General features: G+C 38.7%; 1 protein-coding gene across 5 annotated transcripts in view; it reads left to right on the top strand.

The window, feature by feature from the left end:
- The window catches only part of BCAT1 (branched chain amino acid transaminase 1), a 133,397-nt gene that overhangs the window by 47,639 nt on the left and 59,663 nt on the right, over positions 1 to 26,095 (top strand). For all 5 annotated transcript variants that reach the window (XM_002823032.6, XM_009247552.4, XM_063712068.1 and 2 more), the window contains 3 exons: positions 2,562 to 2,762; positions 15,974 to 16,084; positions 18,715 to 18,834. In XM_002823032.6, the coding sequence (XP_002823078.1) occupies positions 2,562 to 2,762; positions 15,974 to 16,084; positions 18,715 to 18,834 (432 nt within the window). The remainder of the gene's footprint in view (positions 1 to 2,561; positions 2,763 to 15,973; positions 16,085 to 18,714; positions 18,835 to 26,095) is intronic.

Below are 26,095 nucleotides of genomic sequence, written 5' to 3'. Positions count from 1 at the left end.
CTCCCCATTCACTGATAAAAGCTAACTAAGGTAAATCACAGGTGTTTATTGTGCAAGAAAAATGTGAAACTATTCATGTAATAAAAAGTTTGTGTTAGAATTTCACTCTCTTTCAATCCTGGACATCTTCTGTGAGTATATCTGAAAGCAGCCAGACATCTTCAGTATTTAAGAAACCCTTTACTATTCTGTGTGCTAGGCACTGTTAGCTTTGGAATTCGACTGTGAATACTCTAGCCAGACTTCTTGTCTAAATAGTCCAGAATAGGGGTTGCTAAACTTTCTTTCTTTTTTTTTGAGATGGAGTTTCACTCTTATTGCCCAGGCCGGAGTGCATTGGTGTGTCTCTGCTGACTGCAACCTCCGCCTCCCAGGTTCAAGCAATTCTCCTGCCTCAGCCTCCCAAGTAGCTGGGATTACAAGCGCCCACCAACACACTTAGTTAATTTTTGTATTTTTAGTAGAGACAGGGTTTTGCTGTGTTTGCCAGGCTGATCTCGAACTCCCGACCTTTGGTGATCCACCTGCCTCGGCCTCCCAAAGTGTTGGGATTACAGGGTGAGCCACTGCGCCTGGCCTGCTAAACTTTCTTAAATGGCTAGATGATAAATATTTTAGGCTTGAGGGCCATCAGGTTTCTGTTACAACTAGTTGGCTGTGCTGCCACTGAAGATACAAGAATAGTGTGACTGTGTTCCAGTAACATTTTAATTTCAAAACAGGCCAGCTGGCTGCATTTGGTCTGCAAGTAAAGTCTGCCTGACCCCCTACCTAGTCCAGAGGACAACGGGAGAGAAAAGGGATTCAAAGATAAAAATAATTTAGCTGGAATATATTTCTTTAAATAAACTTATTATACTTAGTAAAAAGTCTTAAATTAATGTTTTTACTTGAATTAAATAGTGGTAAAACAGGCTGGGCACAGTGGCTCACGCCTGTAATCTTAGAACTTTGGGAGGTTGAGGCAGGCGGATTGCTTAAGCCCAGGAGTTCGAGATCAGCCTGGGCAACATAGTGAGTCCCTGTCTCTAAAAAAAATACGAAATAATAATAATAATGGTAGAACAAAGTCAATTTTTTATTGAAACTTGGCATTTTATTGGCATATTACAAAGTAGCATTACTAGACTAGCCTGAACATTACAGTTATATTCTGTCCTTAATGCCTTTTGTGTCATTGTAATATGAGCTTTCTGGTTGTTTTAGAATATGTTTTCAGCCTGAATATTATTCTAATAATATAATTTACTATCATTCATAATATATCAAATGACTCACATAGCTGCAAGGCAGTGAATTAAACAGAATTAGATCATTTTAAAAATAATGATAAGAGCTGATGATGTAAAGTGAAGGTCTGTATTTAATTTGGGAGGGAAATGACTTTTTTTGTATATTCAAAGAGATGGAGTTTGACATCCCTTCACAACCTGTTACAGGTTGAACTTGCCCCTGTTTTTTTAACTGATCAAAAAGTTCCTTCCCTTGTGTTTCTTTTTTCTTTTTTCTTTCCTTTTCTTTTTTTTTCTGAGACAGAGTCTTGCTCTGTCTCCCAGGCTGGAGTGCAGTGGTGCAATCTTGACTCTCTGCAACCTCCGCCTCTGGGTTCAAGCGATTTTCCTGCCTCAGCCTCCTGAGTAGCTGTAACTACAGGTGCATGCCACCACGCCGGGCTAATTTTTTGTATTTTTAGTAGAGACGGGGTTTCACCATGTTAGCCAGGTTGGTCTCAATCTCCTGACCTTGTGATCCGCGTGCCTCGGCTTCCCAAAGTGCTGGTCTCCTGTGTTTTTGTCAGCATTCCACAGCTGCTATAAAGTTAGTGGTGGTATTGCATGAAAAATGTTTGACCATTTGCACTGGGCAAACTGGCTATGTCGGGAGCTGGTGAGATGCTGCTTGTGGGGAGTTGTTTCCTATTACTCTGATTTATCTTTGTTTAAATAAGAGTTCCTTTGTTCACTGTTTCCTCCACACAGAACAGAGGATTTATATCTTAGTGTTCATTCTCAACTTTCCCGTTTTCAAAGAGGAAAACATTTGCTTCACTTTGCTCATTTCTTCTCCAGTGCACCCAGAGGATTTTGAAGGCTTATGCCAACAATTCTTTGGGGCAGTTGGAGTGTAACCATTGCTAAATAGCAGTTCAGTACTTAATGACATTCATTTTAGTTTAACAAATCATTGTGAGAGTTGACATTTTTTATTAGGGAAAACATCTCTTTCCTCTTTCCCAATACTCAACATGAGTCCCATGATGAGAGTGAAAAAGGGTTGTATTCTTTTTTTGCATCATCTTACCCCATCTGCTATTTTGTCCCTCTTCTATATATCACTGAAATTTGGTTCTGATATTCTATTAGGCAGTGTACCTTGCAGAGATTATGAATAACTGGCCGAATTCTGAATGCAGGCATGATTTGTTCAGCTCGGAGTGTTAAATTTCTGTGTCAGCTGCCAACCTTTAAAAGTCAATTGATTTCCCTTTTTGCCCTCTGTATTATCCAGCCAGCGAATGCTCAGTAACTTTTCTATAAATAGTGATGATTTTTCTTCCCCAGGCTAAAGATCTAATAGTCACACCAGCTACCATTTTAAAGGAAAAACCAGACCCCAATAATCTGGTTTTTGGAACTGTGTTCACGGATCACATGCTGACGGTGGAGTGGTCCTCAGAATTTGGATGGGAGAAACCTCATATCAAGCCTCTTCAGAACCTGTCATTGCACCCTGGGTCATCGGCTTTGCACTATGCAGTGGAAGTAAGTACATGGGAATTAAAGAGAGTGACATGCTTGCACTTCACTGTGGGTACTAAGTAACTTCTCCTGCTAAAATAGCTCTTGGGCAGTATGGGCTTTATCATATTTATCAGAGGAAGCTGAAAATGTCTTTAAAAATTTTCCTGTAGCCAGTTGGATTGAAGATAAATCTTAGCAGCTAATTTTTCTGATAATCTTGCATTTTCTGTGATGTCAATAAAAACTTATTTAGAGCAAATAGAAAGGACAGCTGGTGGGAAAATTGGCAATTAAAAAGCCAGCACTGTTGATATTTTAATAAGTCACCTTTCTTCTTAGATCTTCTAATAATTGAGAAAGGGTCATTGAGAACAATATTATGATTCGATTTTAATGCTTACTCCATGTTTTTATGACCAGCAATAATGTCTAGTTATGCATGTTAAGGGACATGTAATTAAATGTCCTCCAGTCATGAGTTGAAATAATTATAAGCATAAAATGTTTAGAGGATTCTTTCCCTGGTCCTTTTCAGGGTTCACAATTAACCAGATGCACAATATACTTCCCATTGTCTTGATTCTCATTGCACTTTACTTTTGAATGATTTGGACATCTTTCCCAGAATAATAGGGGTGCTGGAAATAATAATAGTCTTCCTATTAAGTGCTAAAATATGGTAATAGTAAAATATTAATAGATATAATGATAAAATAACAACTTTTGTTTATTGAATTCCTGCAATACGTTCTGTATTATGTTCCATATATGAATCATCTCATTTAATTACCTTAAGTGAGAAGGCATGTGATTAAGCATTCAGGCTCTGAAGTCAGACTTCCTGGGCTCAAATTCGGTCTTTGTTGCTCCATAGGAACCTTTATGACTTGGGGAATTTAATCATTTGTGCTTTAATTTCTTTATCTATAAAATTGGGATAGTTATAATACCTATCTTATAGTGATCTCATAAGTATAAAATGAAGTAATTTATCTAAGCATATACAGTCATGTCTGGCCCATGGTGAGAGCCCAGTTGTTAGCAATAATAATTAACCCTTGAAGCAGTGGTCTCATCCATTATAAAAGGAGGCTTAGAAGAGTTGTTTCTTTTCTTTTTTTTTTTTTATTATTATACTTTAAGTTTTAGGGTACATGTGCACAATGTGCAGGTTAGTTACATATGTATACATGTGCCATGCTGGTGTGCTGCACCCATTAACTTGTCATTTAGCATTAGGTATATCTCCTAATGCTATCCCCCCCCCCACAACAGTCCCCAGAGTGTGATGTTCCCCTTCCTGTGTCCATGTGTTCTCATGGATGAAATTGGAAGTCATCATTCTCAGCAAACTATCACAAAGACAAAAAACCAAACACCTTATCACTCATAGATGATAAGAGTTGTTTCTTAACTAATATTACACAGCAGTAAGGGTGGAGCTAAGGTTCCAATGAGAAGCTTCTTTCTGTTACATAACCCCTAAATGTATACACCAAAATTACTAGGATGCTTTTGCAATTAACTCCTTCAAAATTATAAATTCATATAATTTTGGTAAGATATTCACTGTCCATATGTATCCACAAAATGTTGAATTTAGGAATCTAAGTTTCTGTTCCCAGCTCTTCCTCTTATGTCAATTTGAATGAGTTCTTTCATTATTTGCCACAAACCCTCACCATGTCATAAGGTATAATAAAGAACACGTGAAACGAAGTGCTTTTATTTATTTATTTATTTATTTTTTCAGACAGAGTCTTGCTCTGTCACCCAGACTGGAGTGCAGTGGCACGATCATGGCTCACTGCAGCCTCAACCTCCTGGGCTCAAGCAATCCTCGTACCTCAGCCTCCTGAGTAGCTGGGACCACAGACACACGTCATCATGTCTGGCTAATTTTTACATATTTTGTTGAGACTGGGTTTTGCCATGTTGCCCAGGCTGGTCTCAAACTCCTGGGCTCAAGCAATCTTCTTGCCTTGGCTTCTTCAAGTGCTGGGATTACAGCCATGAGCCACTGCTCCTGGCGATGTGCTTTTTTAAATTTGAAAGGAATAATATGCCCAAGCCCAGGTCACTGGTTCTCAAAATTAATGTGCATCAGAATCAGCTGGCTACACCTCCAGAGTTTCTCATTTCTAACAAGTGTCCAGATCATGTTAATTTTGTCACTCCAGGGACCACATTTTGGGAATTGCTGGCCTATGGGAAGTAAATGAGAAATGATTTAATGTCATTTTTGGAAGTTAAAAAAGATTTTGGTGGTCACTGGTTTTTGAAAACTCTTTGAAGACTGGGTGGGGTGGTTCACAGCTGTAATTTCAGCAGTTTCGGGGAGATGGGGTTCTTGGGAAATGAGCCCTCCACCCATGGGATCTGATGCTATTTCCACGTAGATAATGTCAGAGTCGTTGAAACCAGAGTGACTCCATCCTGAATAGGGGCTGGGTAAAATAAGGCTGAGACCTACTGAGCTGCAACATGATGAGACCCTGACTCTATTAAAAACAAAACAAAACAAAACAAAACAAAAAATGGCCGGGCGAGGTGGCTCACGCTTGTAATCTCAGTACTTTGGGAGGCCAAGGCGGGCGGATCACGAGGTCAGGAGATCGAGACCATCCTGGCTAACATGGTGAAACTGTGTCTCTACTAAAAATACAAAAAAAAAAAAATTAGCCGGGTGTGGTGGCAGGCGCCTGTAGTCCAAGCTACTTAGGAGGCTGAGGCAGGAGAATGGCATGAACCCGGGAGGCGGAGCTTGCAGTGAGCCGAGATCACGCCACTGCATTCCACACTGAGCGACAGAGCGAGACTCCGTCTCAAAAAAAAAAAAACAAAACAACAACTCTTTGGCCGTCTATTTAGATGAGTTGGAATGCTACTTTGATTGGTTTTGCCAATTTAGATTTTTGTAATTAGGGTAGTTTAAAAAAAAACTCTCAAATTACTGTTATCCTTTGTTAAAAACCAAAATCTTTTATTATTAGTCTTCTGCTTACAATATAAGTAAAATGAATGTTTTGTATTAATAACTGGATTGTATATTGCATGGTTACCACTATGTAACAAAATTAATAGCTTAAAATTACAAGCATCATTTTAAAATTATTTTTCATGTTTGTGGGGTTGACTAGGACGGCCTAAGTGGTTTTTGCTTGGGGTCTGTCACACGGTTGCTGTCAGTGGCTGGGGTTAGAGTCAGCTTACAGGCTTCCTAACTCGTATGGCGCTGGAGGGAGTGTCTCTTAGCATGCTAATGCTTCATAATTTGTGTATAATGAACAGTGAGGATGACCAGAGGTCACTTTCATTGCCATCTGGGCTGCAAAACTCAAGGAGTTGAAGGCTCTTCCGGCATTATTTGTTCTCCATGTGGTCTCCTCAGGATGGCAGTCACAGAGTAGGCAGCCTTCTTATGTGCTGACCTACGGCCCAAAATCTATATGTCTCAGCTGACTGAGCCCAGATGGAAGCTCTATTGCTGTTTACGCCCTAGCCTCAAAACTACTCTTTCAGGAAAAATTCTCCAACTGAGTTTTTCCTCTACTCTCACACCACCACAACAATAGTCAACATAGGAGACTTCTATAATCAAAGGTGTAGGGATTTCTCCCCACCACCAAGCAGTGAACCCCAGCTGGATGTCCTCCAATTCAGTTCCCACACAATTATTACGGGAAAGGGGTCCCAATCCAGACCCCAAGAGAAGGTTCTTGGATGTTACACAAGAAAGAATTTGGGGCGAGTCCATAAAGTAAAATAAAATTTATTAAGAAAGTAAAGGAAAAAAAGAATGGCTACTCCATAGACAGAGTAGCTCCAAGGGCTGCTGGTTGGCTATTTTAACGGTTATTTCTTGATCATTTGCTAAAGAAGGGGTAGATTATTCATAAATTTTCCAGAAAAGGGATGGGCAATTCCTGGAACTGAGGGTTCCTCCCCTTTTTAGACCTTGTAGGTTAACTTCCCATCATTGCCATGGCCTCTGTAAATTGTCAAGACACTGGTAGGAGTGTCTGTTAGCATGCTAATGCATTATAATTAGCTTATAATGAGCAGTGAGGACGGCCATACATCACTTTCATTGCCATATGGGATTTGGCAGGTTTTGGCTGGTTTCTTTACTACATCTTGTTTTATCAGTGGGGTCTTTGTGACCTGTATCTTGTGCCGACCTCCTATCTCATCCTGTGACCTAGAAAACTAACCTCCTGAGAATGCAGCCCGGTAGGCTTCAGCCTTATTTTACCCAGCCCCTAATCAGGATGGAGTCGCTCTGGTCCAAACACCTCTGACATTATCCACCTGGAAATAGTGTCAGATCCCATGGGTTGAGGGCCCATTCCCCAAGACCCTAACCACCCCCACCTGGCCCAGACACCAGTCACAAGTCCTGGCCTCTGGAATGTCTGACTGAGTGGCACCAAGTTGGAGTTCCCATGACCCTCTCTTCTGGTTTGATTAATTTACTGGAGCGGCTCACGAAACTCAGGGAAACACAGATTTAGTAGTTTATTGTAAAGGATATTGCAAAGTGTATAGATGAAGCGATGTGTAGGGTGAGGTATCGGGGGACGGAGTGCAGGGCTTCCATGCCCTCCCTGGGTGTGCCACCCTTTAGGAACCTCCATATGTTCTGCTATCCGGAAGCTCACTGAAGTCATTCTTTTGGGTTTTTATGGAAGCTTCACGTCAATATTCCTTCTCCTGGGGTATGAGGCAGGACCCTCACTGGAGAGGGTCTTTTATTTTATTTCATTATTTTTAAAATATAAGATAGGGTCTTGCTATGTTGCCTAGGGTGGTATTGAATTCCTGGGCCCAAGTGAGCCTCCCGCCTCTGCCTCCCAAAGTGCTGGGACTACAGGCATGAGCCACCCAGCGCCTTTGGAGAGGATCTTAAGACTCACAGTCAGAAAGGAGGGCAGGAGAAGGTCAGAGAGATTCTGCTTCCTGCCCCTGAGGCCTAACACACCCAGCATTATAACAAAAGACTGTAACAAGGGCTATGGGAGTTACCAGCCAGGAACTGTAAATCACACAGTATTATTTCTGCCTTACTCTTACCAGTCATGATGGTTACAAAGGCCTGTCCAAGTTCAAAAGGAGGAAAAAAGCACTCCACTTCTTGATGAGGAAGGTCAGGGTTCTGGAAGAGCATGGGGGACTGGAAATATTGTTCGGCGATTCCATGGAAAATACAGTCTGTGATAGGCATCAGTGATAAATGGGGAGATATGGTGGATGTATTGTTTTCCTCTGAGTGCCAGATTGGGTTCTAGGATTTCACAAGCCAGATATTATTGAAGTGGCTACGTTGTCTGGGGTATACACCTTGGGGTTCGTCTTTTCGTGCCAGAAATATTTAGGACAAGGACTCACACGAAGAGTTTAGGAGTGGAGGTTTAATAGGCAGAAGAGAAACAGAAACAGTTCTCTCTGTAGAGAGAGAGGGATCTTCGAGTGGAAAAGACCATCCAGCAGCGGATGAGCTGGATGTTATAGTCAGGTTTGAGGAGGAAGTGTCTCATTTACTTAGGGCTAACAGATTGATTTGATCAGGTATGACATTTACATAGCACACTGGGAAATCTGGTTGCCCCACCCTAATCCTTTTATGCAAATGGGATTTCCTAGTTGCTTGGAGCCATCTTGTCTGCTGCTTACTGTACAGGTGGCTGACAAAGAGAAGGGAAGATGGAGCCGCCATCTTGAACATGATTGACACAGCTGCGGGTATCTATGTCTGCAGCTCGATTTTACAGGCTGCTCTTAGTTAGAAAGGGGCTGCTTTTCATTAAAACGAAAACCTTACTGAAGACTCTCGTATCCTCGCTATCTGCAAGTGATTTCTTCTTAACTCCTGTATCATTATTACAGTGTCATAGGAATCTCGGAAGTGTGATTGCCTTGTGGAGAGAACTTCAGGGTCCCTGAATTTTCTCACCAATCATATTCATTTCATTCTCTGTTTACCTGTTTAATAAATGTTGAGTGGCTACTATGTGCCCAGGACTTTGCAAGGTGCCAGGAATAGGATATAGGATGGCAAGCAAACCAGCCATGACCTTGCTCTCAAAGAATTGTTTTCTATCTTTCTTTTTTTTCTGAGACAAGGTCTTGCTCTGTCGCCCAGGCTGGAGTGCAGTGGCCCGATCTCAGCTCACTGCAACTTCCACCTCCTGGCTTCAAAAGAATCTCCTCCCTCAGCCTCCCAAGTAGCTGGGATTACAGGTGCCCACCACCACGCCCGGCTACTTTTTGTATTTTTAGTAGAGACAGGGTTTCATCATGTTGGCCAGGCTAACTCCTGACCTCAAGTGATCCGCCTGCCTCAGTGCTGAGATTACAGGCATGAGCCACCATGCCTGGCCTGTTTTCTATCTTTTTTTTAACCCCCACATGGAAAGTTAGGCAGGAATTCAATTTCAAAGAGTTTCTTCCCAAATATTGTGGTGAAACGTCTAGTCCATTTATGTTTCAGGCTTTTTCATAGATATGACTGTTTCTCTTAGACTGATACACTTAGGACATCACATGATTGAATGTCAATCTGACTTTTAAGTTCAATAATAGTTTCATTTTTTAAATGCAAAATTAAATAGGAGTAATATCCTTGATCATGTTTCTGCTCCACTCATTGGACCTATTGAGTCTAGAAGCCATTTTATTTTGAGAGCTACAACTACATGTGGTTTCTGTTAATATCTGAAAGTAATTTTTAATATCCGAAGGATTCAAATAGTGATAATATGTGAAGGTTTCAAATAGTGGAGGAGAGACGCGAACTGTGAGTAGGGAACGTGGATTAAAGGAAATGAAAAGTTGATAATCGGCACTTCATTTTCAGGTTGAAATAAATATTTAGTGAAATAAAGCATAATTTTAAAAGATGGATAAGACATGTATGTACTGTTTAATGTGTACTAATAAATAAATGCTCATAGTCGCCATCCAGATAAAGAAATAGAACAGCTGAACATCACAGAAGCCCTTGCGTGTCCCATTCAGATCACAAACTCTGTATCTTTCTACTGGTAACCATTATCCTTACTTTTGTGATAACCTTTCTTTGCTTTCCTTTATGGAGTGTGTGGATTCTTAACACTATAGTTTTGCCTCTTTTTGAATTTAATGTAAATGAAAATATATATATATTGTGTGTGTGTGTGTGCTTGCGCACGTGTGAATACCCTTTATTGTTTGAGCTTAGTGTTATGTAAGATCTATGCAGGAAGGACCAACCCTAACATTTGTGGGGCCTGGGACCTAAGTAAAGACAGAGATGACATGGTCCACTCCGTATCTGTTCCCATCCCAGTTCTGCCCTGTGCTACAAGGGGTCTTCCAGACACTGCATAGGTAACCTTACCACCTGCAGGCAGATGACCTTTGCCTGTCCTTTGGACTTAGGCCTGGGTACCCTACTAGTGGTGTCTGCTCTTGGGATGATAAACTTGAGGGGCCCATCTGCTTTATATATATATGTGTGTGTGTGTGTGTGTGTTTGTTTTGTTTTTTTGTTTGTTTGTTTTTTGTTTTTTTGTTTGAGCTAGAGTCTCTCTCGTTCGCCCAGGCTGGAGAGCAGTGGTGTGATCTTGGCTCACTGTAATCTCCACCTCCTGGGTTCAAGCGATTCTCCTGCTTCAGCCTCCCGAGTAGCTGAGATTACAGGCACGTGCCACCATGCCTGGCTAATTTTTGTATTTTTAATAGAGACTGGGTTTCACCATGTTGGCATGTGAGCCACTATGCCCGGCCTCTTTTTTTTTTTTTTTTTTTAAGAGACAGGGTCTCACTATGTTGCCCAGGCTGGTCTTGAACTCCTGGCCTCAATAGATCCTCCGTCCTTGGTCTCCCAAAGTGCTGGCTCAGTCATTATGTTCTTTACTGCCATCCATTGCAGTATAAAAAGAATAACAGTTTTCCCTCAGAATGTTCTTGGTGAAACAGTAACAATTATTAATTTTATTAAATCTTGGCTCTTGAGCAAATGTCATTTTAATATTCTGTGTGATAAAATAGCAATGTCACATAAAGTACTTTTACATACTTAAGTACTATGGTTGGTTCAAGAAAAAGGAGTTGTGTGATTGTCTTGAGTTTGTAAATGGAACTACTTTTTTCATCTAGCACCGTTTTTACTTGAAATAACAAAGTATGAATATGAATGCAGATTTGGCCATTTGGCAGATTTTTATTTATTTATTAATTTTTTTGGGACAAGGTCTTGCTGTGTCACCCAGACTGGGGTGCAGCTCACTGCAGCCTTTACCTCCTGGGCTCAAGTGATCCTCCTGCCTCAGCCTCCTTAGTTGCTGGGACCACAGGTGTGCACCACCATGCCCAACTAATTTTTAAATTTTTTGTGGAGACAAGGTCTCACCACGTTGCCCAGGCTGGTCTCGAACTCCTGGGCTCCAGCAATCCTCTCGCTTCAGCCTCTCAAAGTGCTGGAATTACAGGCGTGAGCCACGGTTCCCAGCTCACCTTTTCATATGTTTATTGGGTTGTTAAATATGTTCTTATTTGAAGTGCCCACTTGTTCAAGTTTTTTGTTCACTTTTTTATTGCTGTCTTTATAAGTTTTTGACGACAAGAAATACGTTTAAATTAAAGGCAGTTTTGTCAATCTGCGTTATGTTTGGAATTTGTCGTGTCTTTAAAGACTCTTTTCCTGCCCTTGTATTATAAAGACATCCTATCGTATTGATTTTGTCATTCACAGTTAGGTCTTTAATCCTAGAAGTTGATTTTTGTATGAAGTAGGGGCCCAATTAATTTTTTTCCACCTATGTGTACCCAGTTTTCCCAGCACCATTTAAAAAGACAGTTCTTTCCCCTCTGATATGTCATGATGACATCTTTGTCATGTACACATGAGTTTGCTTCTGGATCTCTATTTGTGTTCAGTTGTTTTACTTGTCTGCATAAATGCCACAGTCTTGGTCTCTCAGTCGTTATAATGAGCCTTGCCTTCTAGGAAAGTTCCTTCTACTTTGTTCTCCAAGAGTGCCTTGGATATTCTTGGTCATTTTCTTTCTGTATAATTTTTAGATTTGGTTTATCAAGTCGATAGACTTTTGTCATGCAGCTTGTTAAAAGAAAATAAAATGCCCTAATGTGATTTTTTTTTTTCATTTGGATTACATTGAATACATAAATCAATTTGGGGAAAACCAACATCTTTATAATATTGAGGCTTTTTATCCATGAGCATGAAATTGCTTTCTACATTAATAACTTGGTAAAGTTTTATATTTTCCTTATGGATCTTTCACTTCTTTTGTTAGATTTTTCTCCACCTAAGTATTCTATCTTTTAATTCTACTGTAAATAGTGTTTTTATTTTCTAACTGCTGCTATTACGTAGGAATATAATTTTGCATCTGGCCAACTTGCCTAAACAGATGATTTCAAAATATTATCTGTCAGATTTTCTGGGTTCTCTATCTCTGTAATCATATCATCTATGTTTTATGATCTATGGCAGTTATATTTTTTTCATTTCCAAGCTGATATTTTAAATTTCATTATTTTTGCTTTATACTGGTTGTACATATTCAGTTAAAGTGGTAATTGATTGCAGTAGGCAATTTGCGATGTTCCCAGTTTGATAAGGAAAGCTTTTACATTTTACCATTAAGCATAACATTTGTTGCGAGCTTATTATAGCTATCCTTTGTCACTTAGGGAAGTTATCTTTGTTTTTTAGTTATCTAGGAAACTTTAAAAAATCAGAAAAGTTAGTTTAATTTTATCAGATGCATTTGCTACATCTAATGAGATGATCATAGTTTTTTTTTCTCCCATAAACTGTTAATATAATGAATCACATTTATTGATTTTTTTAAATGTTAAACCAATCTCCATTTCTGGGATAAATTCAACTTAGTCATGTTGTATTAGCCTTTTGTATATCTTATATCTATATTACTGAATGAGATTATCATAATCTTTACATGTATTTGAAGCCATGTCATTAAGTGCATACAATTTTTATTAAATTTTTAATTGACAAAAATTGTATTTATTTATGGAGTACGATGCAGCGTTTTGATATATGTTTACATTGTAGAGTGACTAAATCAAGCTAATTAACATACTCATCACTGCACATATTTTATCATTTCTTGTGGTGAGAACATTTGAAATTTAATCTCTTAGCAATTTTGAAATATATGATACATTATTATTAACTACAGTCACCGTGCTGTCCAATAGGTCTCAAAAACTTATTCCTCCTGTCTAATTGAAATTTTGTTCCCTTTGACCAACATCTCCCAATTCCCCAACCCCTAGCCTCCTCTGGTAACCACCATTCTACTCTCTACTTCCATTAGTTTGATTTTTTCAGTCCATATATAAATGAGATCCTGCAGTATTTGTCTTTCCGTACTTGTCTTGTTTCACTTAGCATAATGTCCAGCAGGTTCCCCATGTCATTGTAAATGACAGAACTTTCTTTTTTATAGCTGAATACTATTCCATCGTGTATACATACCACATTTTCTTTATCGATTCATCTGTTGATGGACAGTTAGGTTGCTTCTGTATCTTGGCTATTGTGAATAATGCTACAATAAACATGACAGCACAGATACCTCATACTGATTTCAATTCCCTTGGATAAGGGTCCCCAAACCCTGGGCTATGGACCAGCAGTGGTATGTGTGGCCTGTTAGGAACTGGACCGCACTGTAGGAGGTGAGCAGCTGCGAGTGAGCATTACCACCTGAGCTCCATCTCATCTCAGATCAGTGGCAGCATTAGGTTCTCATAGGAGTGTGAACCCTATTGTGAACTGTGCATTGCAGGGATCTAGGTTGTGTACTTTTTATGAGAATCTAATGCTTGATGATCTGAAGTAGAATGATTTCACTCTGCAAGCCTCCCCGCGCTCATCCCTGTGGAAAAATTATCTTCCACAAAACTGGTCCCTGGTGCCAAAAAGGTTGGGGACTGCTGCTTTTGGATATATACCCAGAAGTGGGATTGCTGAAGCATATGGTAGTTTAATTTTAATTTTAATTTAATTTAGTTTAATTAATTTATTTTTAGCATCTAAGCTGGAGTGCAGCAGTGCAATCATAGCTCACTGCAGCTTCCAATTGCTGACCTCAAGCCATCCTCCCAACTCAGCCTCCCAAAGTTCTGGAATTACAGGAATGAGCCATCTCACCCAGCCCTATTTTTAGTATTGGGGAGAATCTCAAAAAGTTTTCCATGACTATACTAATTTTACACCACTACCTTCAGTGTACAAGGGTTCCCATATCCTTACTAATACTTATCTTTTATCTTTTTGATAATAGCCATTCTAAGTATGTATAGTTTTAAAATTATGAAGCTTAAATTCAACCTTAGGGAGTTGCCACTCTGTCACCAGGCTGGAGTGCAGTGGCGTGATCTCGGCTCACCACAATCTCCACCTCCTGGGTTCAAGCAATTCTCCTGGCTCAGCCTCCCAAGTAGCTGGGACTACAGGCACGTGCTACCATGCCTGGCTAATTTTTATATTTTTGGTAGAGATGGGTTTCACCATGTTGGCCAGGCTGGTCTCAAACTCCTGACCTCAAGTGATCCAACAGCCTTGGCCTCCCAAAGTGTTGGGATTACAGATGTGAGCCATCACACCCAACCTTGAAGTTGCCTTTTTTATCTTCAGTAGTGCTTCTTGGCTTAAAGTCTTTTGTTTTTTAAATAGTAACAGAACCTTGCCAGTTTTATTTTAGAAAGTATTTGCAGGCCAGGTGCAGTGGCTCATGCCTGTAATCCCAGCACTTTGGGAGGCCGAGGCAGGCAGATCACTTGAGCCCAGGAGTTCGAGACCAGCCTAGGCAACATGGCAAAACCTCGACTCTACAAAAAACACAAAAATTAACTTGGGTGTGGTGGTACGTGCCTGTAGTCCCAGCTACTCTGGAGGCTGAGGTGGGAGGATTGCTTGAACCCAGTGGGTAGAGGTTGCAGTGAGCCAAGATCTTGCCACTGAACTTCATTCAGCCTGGGTGACAGAGAAAAACAACTCTGTCTCAAAAAATAAATAAATAAATAAATAATAAAAAATAAAGTATTTGCATGGTATATCTTTTTCTGTCTTTTTGATTTAGATATTGTGAGCTGAGTCCAATCTAACAAACTTATCTTTTAACCGAAGCTTTAGTCCTGTTATATTTAATAAACTAATAATATATTTGCACTTAAATACAACATCTAATTTTATGCTTTTTAATTATACATGATTTGCATTTCTTTTTTTCCCATGTAAGTTTTTAGGGTATACATCTTTAAAGGCCTTACTTTTCATTATCGTTCAGTTTAACTTATTTTCTGATTTCCATTTTTCTTCTGTGACCTATGGTTTAGTTAGTGGTGGATTTATTTTCCAAAATATGGATGGTGCCCAGTCAAATTTTGGTATTGATTTCTGGCTTATCTTGTGGTTGGAAAATATGTGAATTCTACAGCTGGTCTGTGTAAGAGTTCTCTGTGTCAGTTAGGAAAGTTTGTTGTTCCTGTTGTTCATATCTTGTATATCTTTACTAAGGTTTAGCCTGTTTGTTCTATAAATTACTTAGAGAACGTGTGTTAAATTTTCCCACTAAAATTATTGATTTTTCTCTTTTCTCTGTATTTATCAGTATGTATCTACTGAAGTCTTTCCAAATCCCTGCTCAGTGGTTTGTTCGGGACAGCACTTTGTTTGAGGGAGGTGACGTGGCCTAACATTACGGTCTTGAGCTGCCTGGTTTCTGTGATTTAGGGACTGAACCAGCTCTGGTCACATCTGGATTATCTACTATCCAGCATTCAAATGAATCAGATTACATGAAAGGATATGGGGGTACTCTTTGGGGGCCACGGTGCCACAAGGCCTTTGGTTTCAATCTCCATTTCCTAGGGAATTAACCTGTGCTGTGTGATTCTAGATGTTTTCTTCCTGCTCCCTTAAATAACACATGTAGGTGGCTCCTGCTAAGCAGAGGAGAACTCGGAATTCCTACCAAATTCTGATAATAAAATAACTTCCCCCCACCTCAACCATTGTTTTTACCAGTCCTGTCAACTGTTAGCTTTCCTGAATTTAATGATCTCAGGTTGAGGTCAATGTCAACAGCTTTATGGGATGAATAAGATGAACGCCCATAGGAAAGTCAGTCTCTTGAACACAGGGGTTGTTTTCTTTTAGTTACCCTCTAAGATTTTTTCTCTTTTATCTCCAGTTATTTGAAGGATTGAAGGCATTTCGAGGAGTAGATAATAAAATTCGACTGTTTCGGCCAAACCTCAACATGGATAGAATGTATCGATCTGCTGTGAGGGCAACTCTGCCGGTATGTAAATGTAGGAGTTTCTTTTGTGTTTCTTTTAATGTAACGGGTCACGGTGTTGGCCACCAAATAAATAATTTCTGAATAGTTAGATAAATGTTCAGTACAAACCATTATTACCTACTTTAGTTAAGTAAAAATACAAGAAAATGGCCAGGCACGGTGGTTCACTCCTATAATCCCGGCACTCTGGGAGACTGAGGTGGGCAGATCGCTTGAAACCAGGAGTTCGAGACAAGCCTGGCCAACATGGTGAAACCCCATCTCTGCAAAAAATACAAAAATTAGCCGGGTTTGGTGGCACATGCCTGTAGTCCCATCTGCTTGTGTGGCTGAGGCATGAGAATTGCTTGAACCTGGCAGGTGGAGGCCGCAGTGAGCCAAGATAATCACATCACTGCCCTCCAGCCTGAGCCGCAAAGTGAGACTCTGTTAAAAACAACAACAACAACAAAAAAAAACAAAAACCCAAGAAAATAATATCTATTTGGCAATTCCACAATTTTTTAAAATCAGTGTCTGTGGGGGATTCATATGCAAGTGAGAGGTGAAAGAGTAAGGAAGAAAAATGTATCTCAAACTAAAATAATATTTGAAGACCACATGAAATTAATATTGAAAATGGAAAATATGGTGGGCAGCACAGGTATTTGGGGGATATTTTGCCTAATTGCTTTAGATGCTAGCAAGATATAGAAACTTAATTATTTCGATATTTTATCTTAAGTAATGTTTTGAGATAAAAAGATATCAAAACGGTTTCTCATGGCCATTGAATCGTGGCTGTCACAATGTTTGTTATGGAGCAGAAATCATTGTAAGATGGGTTAGATTTTTTTTTTGAGGCAGTCTCACTGTCACCCAAGCTATAGTGCAGTGGCACAATCTCGGCTCACTACAACCTCCATCTCCGGGGTTAAGTGATTCTTGTGCCTCAGCCTCCTTAGTATCTGGGATTACAGTGCATGCAGCCATGCCCAGCTAATTTTTTTATTTTTTTATTTTTAGTGGAGACATGATTTCACCATGTTAGCCAGGCTGGACTTGAACTTCTGGCCTCAAGTGATCTGCCTGCCTCAGCCTCCCAAAGTGCTGGGATTACAGGCATGAGCCATTGTGCCAAGTTTCAGGGATTTAGCCCAAGCTATGCATTCAGGAAGCCTGAGGACAGCTAAATCCAAGTGCTCTTCATTCCTCCGCCTATTTTTGTAACCCGCATTTCACCCACCTCCTTTGGAGGCCATAATATAGTAGCAGAGGGGAAATTAAGGTAAATTCTTTGGACTAGGTCATAGTTTCGCTCTTCTACCCATTACAGCTAGATCACTGGGGAAAGATCTTTAAAATGGGGCCGGAAGGAAAGGGAAGTAATATTTGTTAGACATCAATTTTGCTACCAAACTGTGTTATGTGGTTTCACATTCCTTATCTGTGTAATCACAGCAGTAAGGCATTGCTAAGAGGATTATTTGTTGTACAGTTTATTAGTGCCTTTGTACAGAGAAGAAAACTTGAGTCCAGAGAGATTAAATGACTTGTCTGAAGTCACACAGAGCAAAAGGACAGGGCAAGAAATTAGATCCAGGTGTTTTTATTCCTGGTCAAGTTCTCTTCTCACTGAATTCTGTCTCTAGACAGCAATACCAGGGGCTGAGGCAGGTGCTACAGGGTTCACCTACATGATTGGCAGTCCCAATTTCTATAACATTACTGTATTATTATTGCTGTTACAGGTTAATATTTAAATAGACAAATTCTGACATCATGAGCTTTACTCAGATGCTTATGACTGACTCATTTCTACCTTAGATGACCCATCACATCTCTGAAAGTATGTGTCTCTGCCTTGCAAGTCAGCAGACTAAATTATTTTAAAAAGTATCACCCATCTAGTAGATGTAATTTTTTTTTCTTTAGAATTAAAGTGCTCTTTGCTTTTGCCAATTTTCCTATTGGGTTATCTATCTCTTCACTGACTTTGGGGATATCTAAATATATATACCAGTTAAAATCCTTTGTTGATCATGCTACCAATAACTTCACCCAGTTTGTTGCTTTACATCTTTTGAAGAACGGAAGTCCTTAAGTTTCAAATAGTCACATTTTATCCATTTTCTTTTCCTTTATGATTTGTGTTTTACATCTCCTACTTAAGAATCCTTTCCTACCTTAAGGTCACAGAGATATTTTGTACTTTTTAATAAAGTCTTAGTATTTTGTCACATGTAAGTATATGATCTAATTAGAATTGATTTGGGGGTATGGTAAGAGGTAGGGATCTAATCTTATCTTTCACATATGGATAGCTCGTCATCCCATCACAATTTTAGGGGGGAAAATCAGAAAAAATTGTTTGGTTTTATTATTACTTTAAAATTTTTTTATTGGTACCATAAATTATACATATTTATGAGGTACATTGATGTTTTCATGCATGCATATAATGTGTAATGATTAGGATAAATAAGAAATAAATAAATAAAAATTAGGATAATTAGGATATCCATCACCTCAAACATTTCTTATTTCTTTGTATTGGGATTATTAACAGTTTAAATGCTTCAGTGAGGATCATTTATTATTGCCACATTGTGAGAAAATTCTGAAATTTATTATGTTTTTCATTCTTTCAGGTATTTGACAAAGAAGAGCTCTTAGAGTGTATTCAACAGCTTGTGAAATTGGATAAAGAATGGGTCCCATATTCAACATCTGCTAGTCTGTATATTCGTCCTACATTCATTGGAACTGAGGTGCAAACTGACTCCTTATTTTGGGGTACTTTGCTGGGCAAGTTATTATTGTTTATTGTTGTTTGAAACTTCTAGCATATAGTTTGCAGTAGCCCCCCAGTAGCATCATTAATGACTTTTTCCTTCTGATTGTCAAGATTAGAGGTAGCAAACATTTTCTGTAAAGCGCCAAACAGTAAATATTTTTTGGCTTTGTGGCCATATAGTTTCTAATAAGATATTAGATCTCTACCTCTTACCATACCCCAAAATCAATTATAATTCGATTATATACTTAAATGTGACAAAACACTAAGACGTTTATTAAGAAATACAAAATATCTCTGTGACCTTAGGTAGGAAATGATTTTTTTTTTTGAGACAAGGTCTCTCTCTGTTTTTTTTTTTTTTTTTTTTTTTTCTACTTTGTCACTTAGGCTGGGGTTCAGTGATGCGATCACGGCTGACCGCAGCTTTGACCTCCTGGGCTCAAGTGATCCTCCTGCCTCAGCTTCCCAAGTAGCTAGTACTACAGGCATGTGCTACCATGCCTAGCTAATTTTTAAACTTTTTGTAGAGATGATGTCTCACTCTGTTGTCCTGCATGGTCTCAAACTCCTGGCCTCTAGCAATCCTCGCACTTTGGCCTCCCAAAGTGCTGGGATTACAGGCGTGAGCCACTTCACCTGACCAGAAAGGATTCTTAAACTCTGCCATTTTAGTACTAAAGCAGCCATAGACAGCACATAAATGAGTAAATGCAGGCTGTTTGCCTTGCCCAATTAAGACTAGTCATGATTTTCGAAGTTTACAAGTGCAGTGCCTCCCATTGTGGCAGCACTTCTCTGAGGTAGAAATGGTTTTGAAATTTAGGGGAGGGAGAGCTGCTGCTTTTCATTTTCCTGAGGTCTTGGGATGACTTGGCACGCAGTGAGAATGGAGGGTCCCCTTCCCACATAGAAAAATGGTGAAAATAAAGTTCACAGTAGGAGTTAAGGAAGGAAATTGAAGAGCTGAGATGGTAGGTTTAAATAACATGACATTATTTCCTGGTGGGTCACAGTCTCTTGGTTGGGTGCCCTTGTGAACAAAGGCACGGATTGGGTATGCCTGGAGGGGCCAAGGCCTTTTGAGCAGCCGAGTGTGTTTATATGAAGACCCTGTCACTTGTCTCTGGTATCTGCTAGGCAGCTGTGACTTGAGAGTGGGTGATATTGAGGGATAATTGATGGAAGGAGATTGGATGTGGCTGGCAGGTAAAGAGATAGGGAACATATGGAGATATTTGGAATAAGAGAGTGAGATAGAGCGCTTTTGCTATAGCCTAGCCATTCTGTTCTCTACTAAGTGTTGCGGGGTTACCAGGTTTTCTACTAGGCTGTATGAATGCAAAAGGTAGAGAGGTATATAGGGCCATGGAATAAATACCGAAGTGTTTTCTTTGGTATCCTTGATGCCTTTCGAAAGCCTTTTAAGGATCTAGATAATGAATTTCGTGAATTGCAGTCTCTCTGACTAGTTTTAAAGAATAGGAACAATTTTAAAAAGTCATCTACTTCCATAAGTTTTTTGACATTTTAAGATAATTGAATTTTTTTTTCGGCTTTTAAGTTCCAGGGTACATGTGCAGGTAGGCGTGTTATATAGGTAAATGTAAGCCATGGTGGTTTGCTGTACAAATCAACCCATCACCTAGGTATTAAGCCCAGCATTCATTAGCTATTCTTCCTGATGCTCTCCCTCCTCTCGCTCCTCCCGACAGGCCCTAGTGTGTGCTGCTCCCTGCATGTGTCCATGTGTTCTCATTGTTCAGCTCCTACTTACAAGTGAGAACATGCAGTGTTTGGTTTTCTTTTAATATTATTTTTAACTTTATGATAGGAAAAAGTACTTTTTAAAGTTGGTTGAAACATTGTTACTGATCTCAAAGCACTACCTTCCAGTTATTCTGAGATACTTTTTCAGTCTAAGATCTGATACTCCTATTCCTGGTTTGTTGAGAGTTTTTGTCATGAATGGATGTTGGATTTTGTCAATTGCTTTTTTTGAATCTCTTGACACGACTATGTGGTTTTGTACTTTATTACATTATTAATGAATGAATTATATCAATTTATTTTTGGATTTTCAATCAACCTTATTTTCCTAAGCTAAATCCTTCTTGGTCATTGTGAATAATCCATTTTTTTTATCTTGCTGTATTCAGTTTGCTAATATTTTAAGAGTTTTTGTGTCACTGTTCATGAAATATGTTGATCTAGTTTTTGTTTTTCTTTTCTTTTTTTTTTTACATCTCCCTCCTCTTCCTCTTGATCTAGTTTTCTAATACAGCTGCACTTCAACTTACAATGGTCCTACTTACGAGTTTTTGACTGTATGGTGGTGTGAAAACAATATGAGTTCAGTAGAAACTTATTTTGAGTACACATACCATTCTGTTTTTTTACTTTTAGTGTGGTATTCAATAAATTATGTGAGATAATCAATACTTTATTATAAAATAATACACTTTTAGATGACTGTGCCCTACCATAGGCTAATGTAACTGTTCTGAGCACATTTAAGATAGGATAAGCTAAGCTATGATGGATGTTTGGTAGGTTAGGTATATTAAATGCATTTTCACCTTAAGGATATTTTCAACTTAGGATGAGTTTATTGAGTTGTAACCCCATCACAAGTTGAGGAACATCTATGTGTCTAATTCTAGTAAATCCTTTAGACTTCCAAAATCCTATAGTCTAGAGTTAGACAAGATCTTAAATCAGGTTTTGTGGTCTATCTTGTAGTCATGATCATTCTCACTATTAGGGAATTCTTAACTTTTTGCATTTGAATCACCGAAGTGTTATTTAAAATACACATATGGAATCCAATCCCCAGAGACTCTGAGTAGCTCTGGTGAGTGATTCTGATGCCTGCCCACATTCAATAACCTTAGCACAAAAGCCCTGCCAAGTGGTTCTCTTTCACTATACACTCTATCAACTTATGTACTTGATCATACTTTGGACCTCAAAATCAATAATTTTTAAAAATCTACTTCCTAAGTTGTGAGGTAAGAATTGAAGGAAATAATGAATACCATTTGGGGAGTCAACATTATTTATGTTTGGTTGGTATATTTATATCAACTATCATTTTCTAATTAATGGTATAGGCAGAATAAACCATCACTTGTGATTCAGAAGGGAACATGATACAAATAACACCCAATAATGTATATGGATTTAAACAGTTCTGCCCCCCACAGATGTTAACGCAATTCATGTTGGTAATGATCATTCATTAGGTTTTCTTGGTGGCTACATTTGATATGCGAAGTACTGGCTGGAAGACCGGTGTCAGTGGCTTCAGGTTTGCTGGGATTCTTTCATCAGAGATGACTAGCTTTTGCTTATCTTTTTATGTTGCTTGTTTCTATGATGGGCCTAGCTGTCATTGTCTTCATAGAATAATTGCAAGCTCAACTCTGTGTCAGTTATGTGATTTTTTTTTTTTTTTTTTTGTCCTGTCTTGCTTTTGGCTGACTTCTGTATGTTTTTCTTTCATGTCCTTTTCATAGTTAGATTAACTGGGTCTTATGTCCAAAAGATATTTTGATTTCTTTGAATGAATAAATCTATGTTAGGCTACTGTATTAGGTTTTATAAACACCTAGTTGATCACTTGTGTCCAGTCTCTGTTCCCTGGTATGGTAGTCGCTGTGTGTATAGAACACTGAGGATTCTACAATGGACACATTGGTGTTGGGCCCCAGCCCAGACCCAAATCTAAATTTCTAGAGCCAGGATCAGAGACTCTGCATTCAACAAACTCTCCAGAGATTTCATAACCACTTTTAAACGAATCACCATCCCAAACCTTGTTAAGGAATGAAATATATGTCTGCCAGTAATTTCAGTGCTTTAAGTCATTGAAAGCTGAACTTTTAATGGCACCAAAGTGGAAATATTTACATAATTGAAAGCTAAACTTCATCCAATGGCAGTGTTGAGTTCACTTCCATAGGCCCTGATATGACAGTCTAATATTATTGTTTTTCACATAAAATAAGATTCAGTCACTGCCATATAATTAGGGAGTGGCTCTGCTACTGGACTTAAAATATTTCATTATGTTTGCCAAGCTCTGCCTCTTTACATGTTTTATAATTAACTGATCCTTCATTTTTATTTTGTTTTATTTTATTTTTGAGATAGAGTCTCGCTTGGTTGCCCAGGCTGGAGTGCAATGGTGCAGTCTTGGCTCATTGTAACCTCTGCTTCCCAGGTTCAAGTGATTCTCCTGCCTCAGCCTCCTGAGTAGCTGGGACTACAGGTGCGTGCCACCACGCCCAGCTAATTTTTGTACTTTTAGTAGAGACAGGGTTTCACCATGTTGGCCAGGCTGGTCCCAAACTCCTGACCTCAGGTGATCTGCCCACCTCCGCCTCCCAAAGTGCTGGATTACAGGCATGAGCCACCATGCCCGGCCTCCTTCATTTTTAATAATCTTCATAGATACATACTTGTTGTACTAATGTTTTTGTGTAGTTCCTCATGATCAATAATTAAATCAATTACTAAAATCCTTATAGATTTATGATGATAATAAACAGAAGTGTGTATTATTGAAACATGTTTAATTAACTGTTCATATATAACCAGTGAGTAGGGATTGCCAATTAAAAATACCAGGCTACCAGTGCATGGAAATTTGAAGAAAAAAACGACCTGAAATTCAGAATACTCCAAAATCTGAAACTTTTTGAGCACTGACATGACTAAAAATGCACATTGGAGCATTTCAGACTTCATTTTTTCAGATTAGGGATGCTGAATTGGTAAGCATAATGCAGATTAATCCAAAATCTGAAAAAAATCCTAAATCAAAAACAGTTTTGGTCAGAAGCTTTTTGGATAAGGGATAGTCCAAGCTTTTTGGACTGAAGCTTTTTGGATAAGGTATAGCCTATAATACATAAATACATAATACAGGATAATAATTGACCTGAATGTATAGCATCAGTATGGTACACAAATATTTAAATGCATGTACTTTGTTGGATATTATGTTATATAAACTTCTTGTAAAAAGTTTAGAGAGTAAAATCATTCACATTACCAAAAGATTTCTCATATTTATAAAAAGGATTATAGTAGCATTTTAATCAGTATCTCCTAAAGTATTTATTTATGGGTTGTTAAATCTAAAAGAGAAACTACAGTCTGGAGGGCTCTAAACTACTGCTGATTACATATCAGTTGGGAATTAAGAGAAAATCTCAGATCATAATATTTAAATAAAAACATTTACATGAATGATTTCTAAGTTTTCACTTTACTACACAAGATACTAAAATTATATGACTGTCATGTTCAATATTGGATACTTAACAACACTACATCCAAGGAAGCCAGGTTTTGCTGATTTTAACCTGGTCCTGTTTAGTAACTCCGTGCAGGTACAGTGGTACGAACACATGTGGACACACAGACCCAGACCTTTATTTCCTCGGGGATTCTGGTAAGTGTAGAGGTGTCTTGACCATAGTCAATAGCAGAAATATGTACAACCACAAGCTCTGAAATTCCATATGATCGTTGCTCTTAGCCTTCCACTTTTTAGGCATATGTCAGTCCCATTTCATCTCACTCTCTCCATTTGGGAGGTGGTAGAGTGAGACAATACTAAACTCTACCAGGGCTGAGAAGAAGTGTCTTTGAAAAGGGTCGAATGTGTGATGCTGGAGACAGCCTTGGAAACTGTCAGGAGTTAGCCCAACCAGGACTGTGACCAGATTCCAGGCTGTCCACCACAGATTTGCAGGCTACCTGCAGATTTGACTTTTTCAAATGTACTCAAAGACAAGCTGACTTTGGCTAATGCAGAAATTGATTAATTCCTCATATTCAGTAAACTTTATCCTCCTACACTTAGATTGTCCGTAAGTACATCTCTGGAGTTGAGCTCAACTAGAAAGAAGCTGTCTGCATTTAGTTAATACTAGCATTGGATGCACACAATACAATTTGAATAATGTAGAGCAACATTTTAATCATCTCTCATAAGCAGTTTCCCCATTTGCAACTTCCTGGGAAATCTTTCATTATGAAATGTTCATTAGAACTCCCATTTTAAAATCCTGCTGCCATTTTGTGAGTGAGCAGAAGAAAGACTGGAGATCAGACTTGTCAGTTTCAAATGGTTCACTCCTTCATTTCTGGTTCACTCCACAGGGAGCTTAAGGACATGTGCATTTCATAGACATGCCTTTCACCTTGTTAAATCTTAAGATTGCACATACAATTCAGCCTGTAATCATATCAATTCCCATGAAAAATATTTTCTTAATTCACTGCCTCTATTTGTGCTTATACATCTAATCATCTTTTTCCTTTACAATTAGTTTCTATGAACAGAAGAATCTGAAAGATTTAAAGACTAGTTAGCACAGCAGCAATTTATAAATCATTAATTTGGGTACTGTCCATACATTTAATGTGTTCTTTTTCATAGTCCTATGTGAAATACATACACATATATATATATATTCCATTGTTTATAAACAATATTGTTTTATTTGTATAACTCAATATATTTTATATCAACAGCTCCGTTTTTAATGTCTTAAGACATCGAGTCTGTTTTTAGAGATACAGTCTATTTGCCTTGATTTTAGCCTGTTATAATCAGCTTATTATTATCTGGCCACTCTTACCAGTGAGTACCATCTTGAGGCTGTTCTTGCTCATTTCATCTTGTCACAGGGGATTTTTTTACTCTTTGGAGTTTTGGTACACCAGGTTAATTATGCTCCTCATTCATGGTACTTCCATCATGGGGCATATAAGGTTCCTCTCTTAGTTTTATTCATTTGTATCTTCATTCATCACTCTCATTTCCTCTCTCTCCACTAGAAATCATTCTCATGTATCAAATTAATATTATTTTGGCTTATATGTGTTTTTAAAAATCTCATCGTTTTTTATACATGTAATTTTAATTTATGTAAATGACTTTGTCCTATGGATTTCATTGTGTTTCTTCTCTTTTTTGCCCAGCACTGTGTGTTCCATTTCTATCCAGTCTACTATGTGTACATCAAATCCATCATTTCTAACTGCTGCATAGTTCATAATGTTAGGCATCTTCCACATTGTATCCCAATTCCCTAACTGGAATCCCAGTTCCCTGCTACCTCACACAATGCTCCAGTGAATAGCTGGAAAATTATACTACCCAAGGAATTATTGAAAGTGATTATATCCCAGCAAAAGGCCCAGGCCCATCTTACACT

The sequence above is a fragment of the Pongo abelii genome, chromosome 10 (assembly GCF_028885655.2).
Source record: "Pongo abelii isolate AG06213 chromosome 10, NHGRI_mPonAbe1-v2.0_pri, whole genome shotgun sequence".
NCBI classification, from domain to species: Eukaryota; Metazoa; Chordata; class Mammalia; order Primates; family Hominidae; genus Pongo; species Pongo abelii.
Note: the sequence above shows the minus strand (reverse complement) of the source record. Positions and strands in the feature narration are given on the sequence as shown.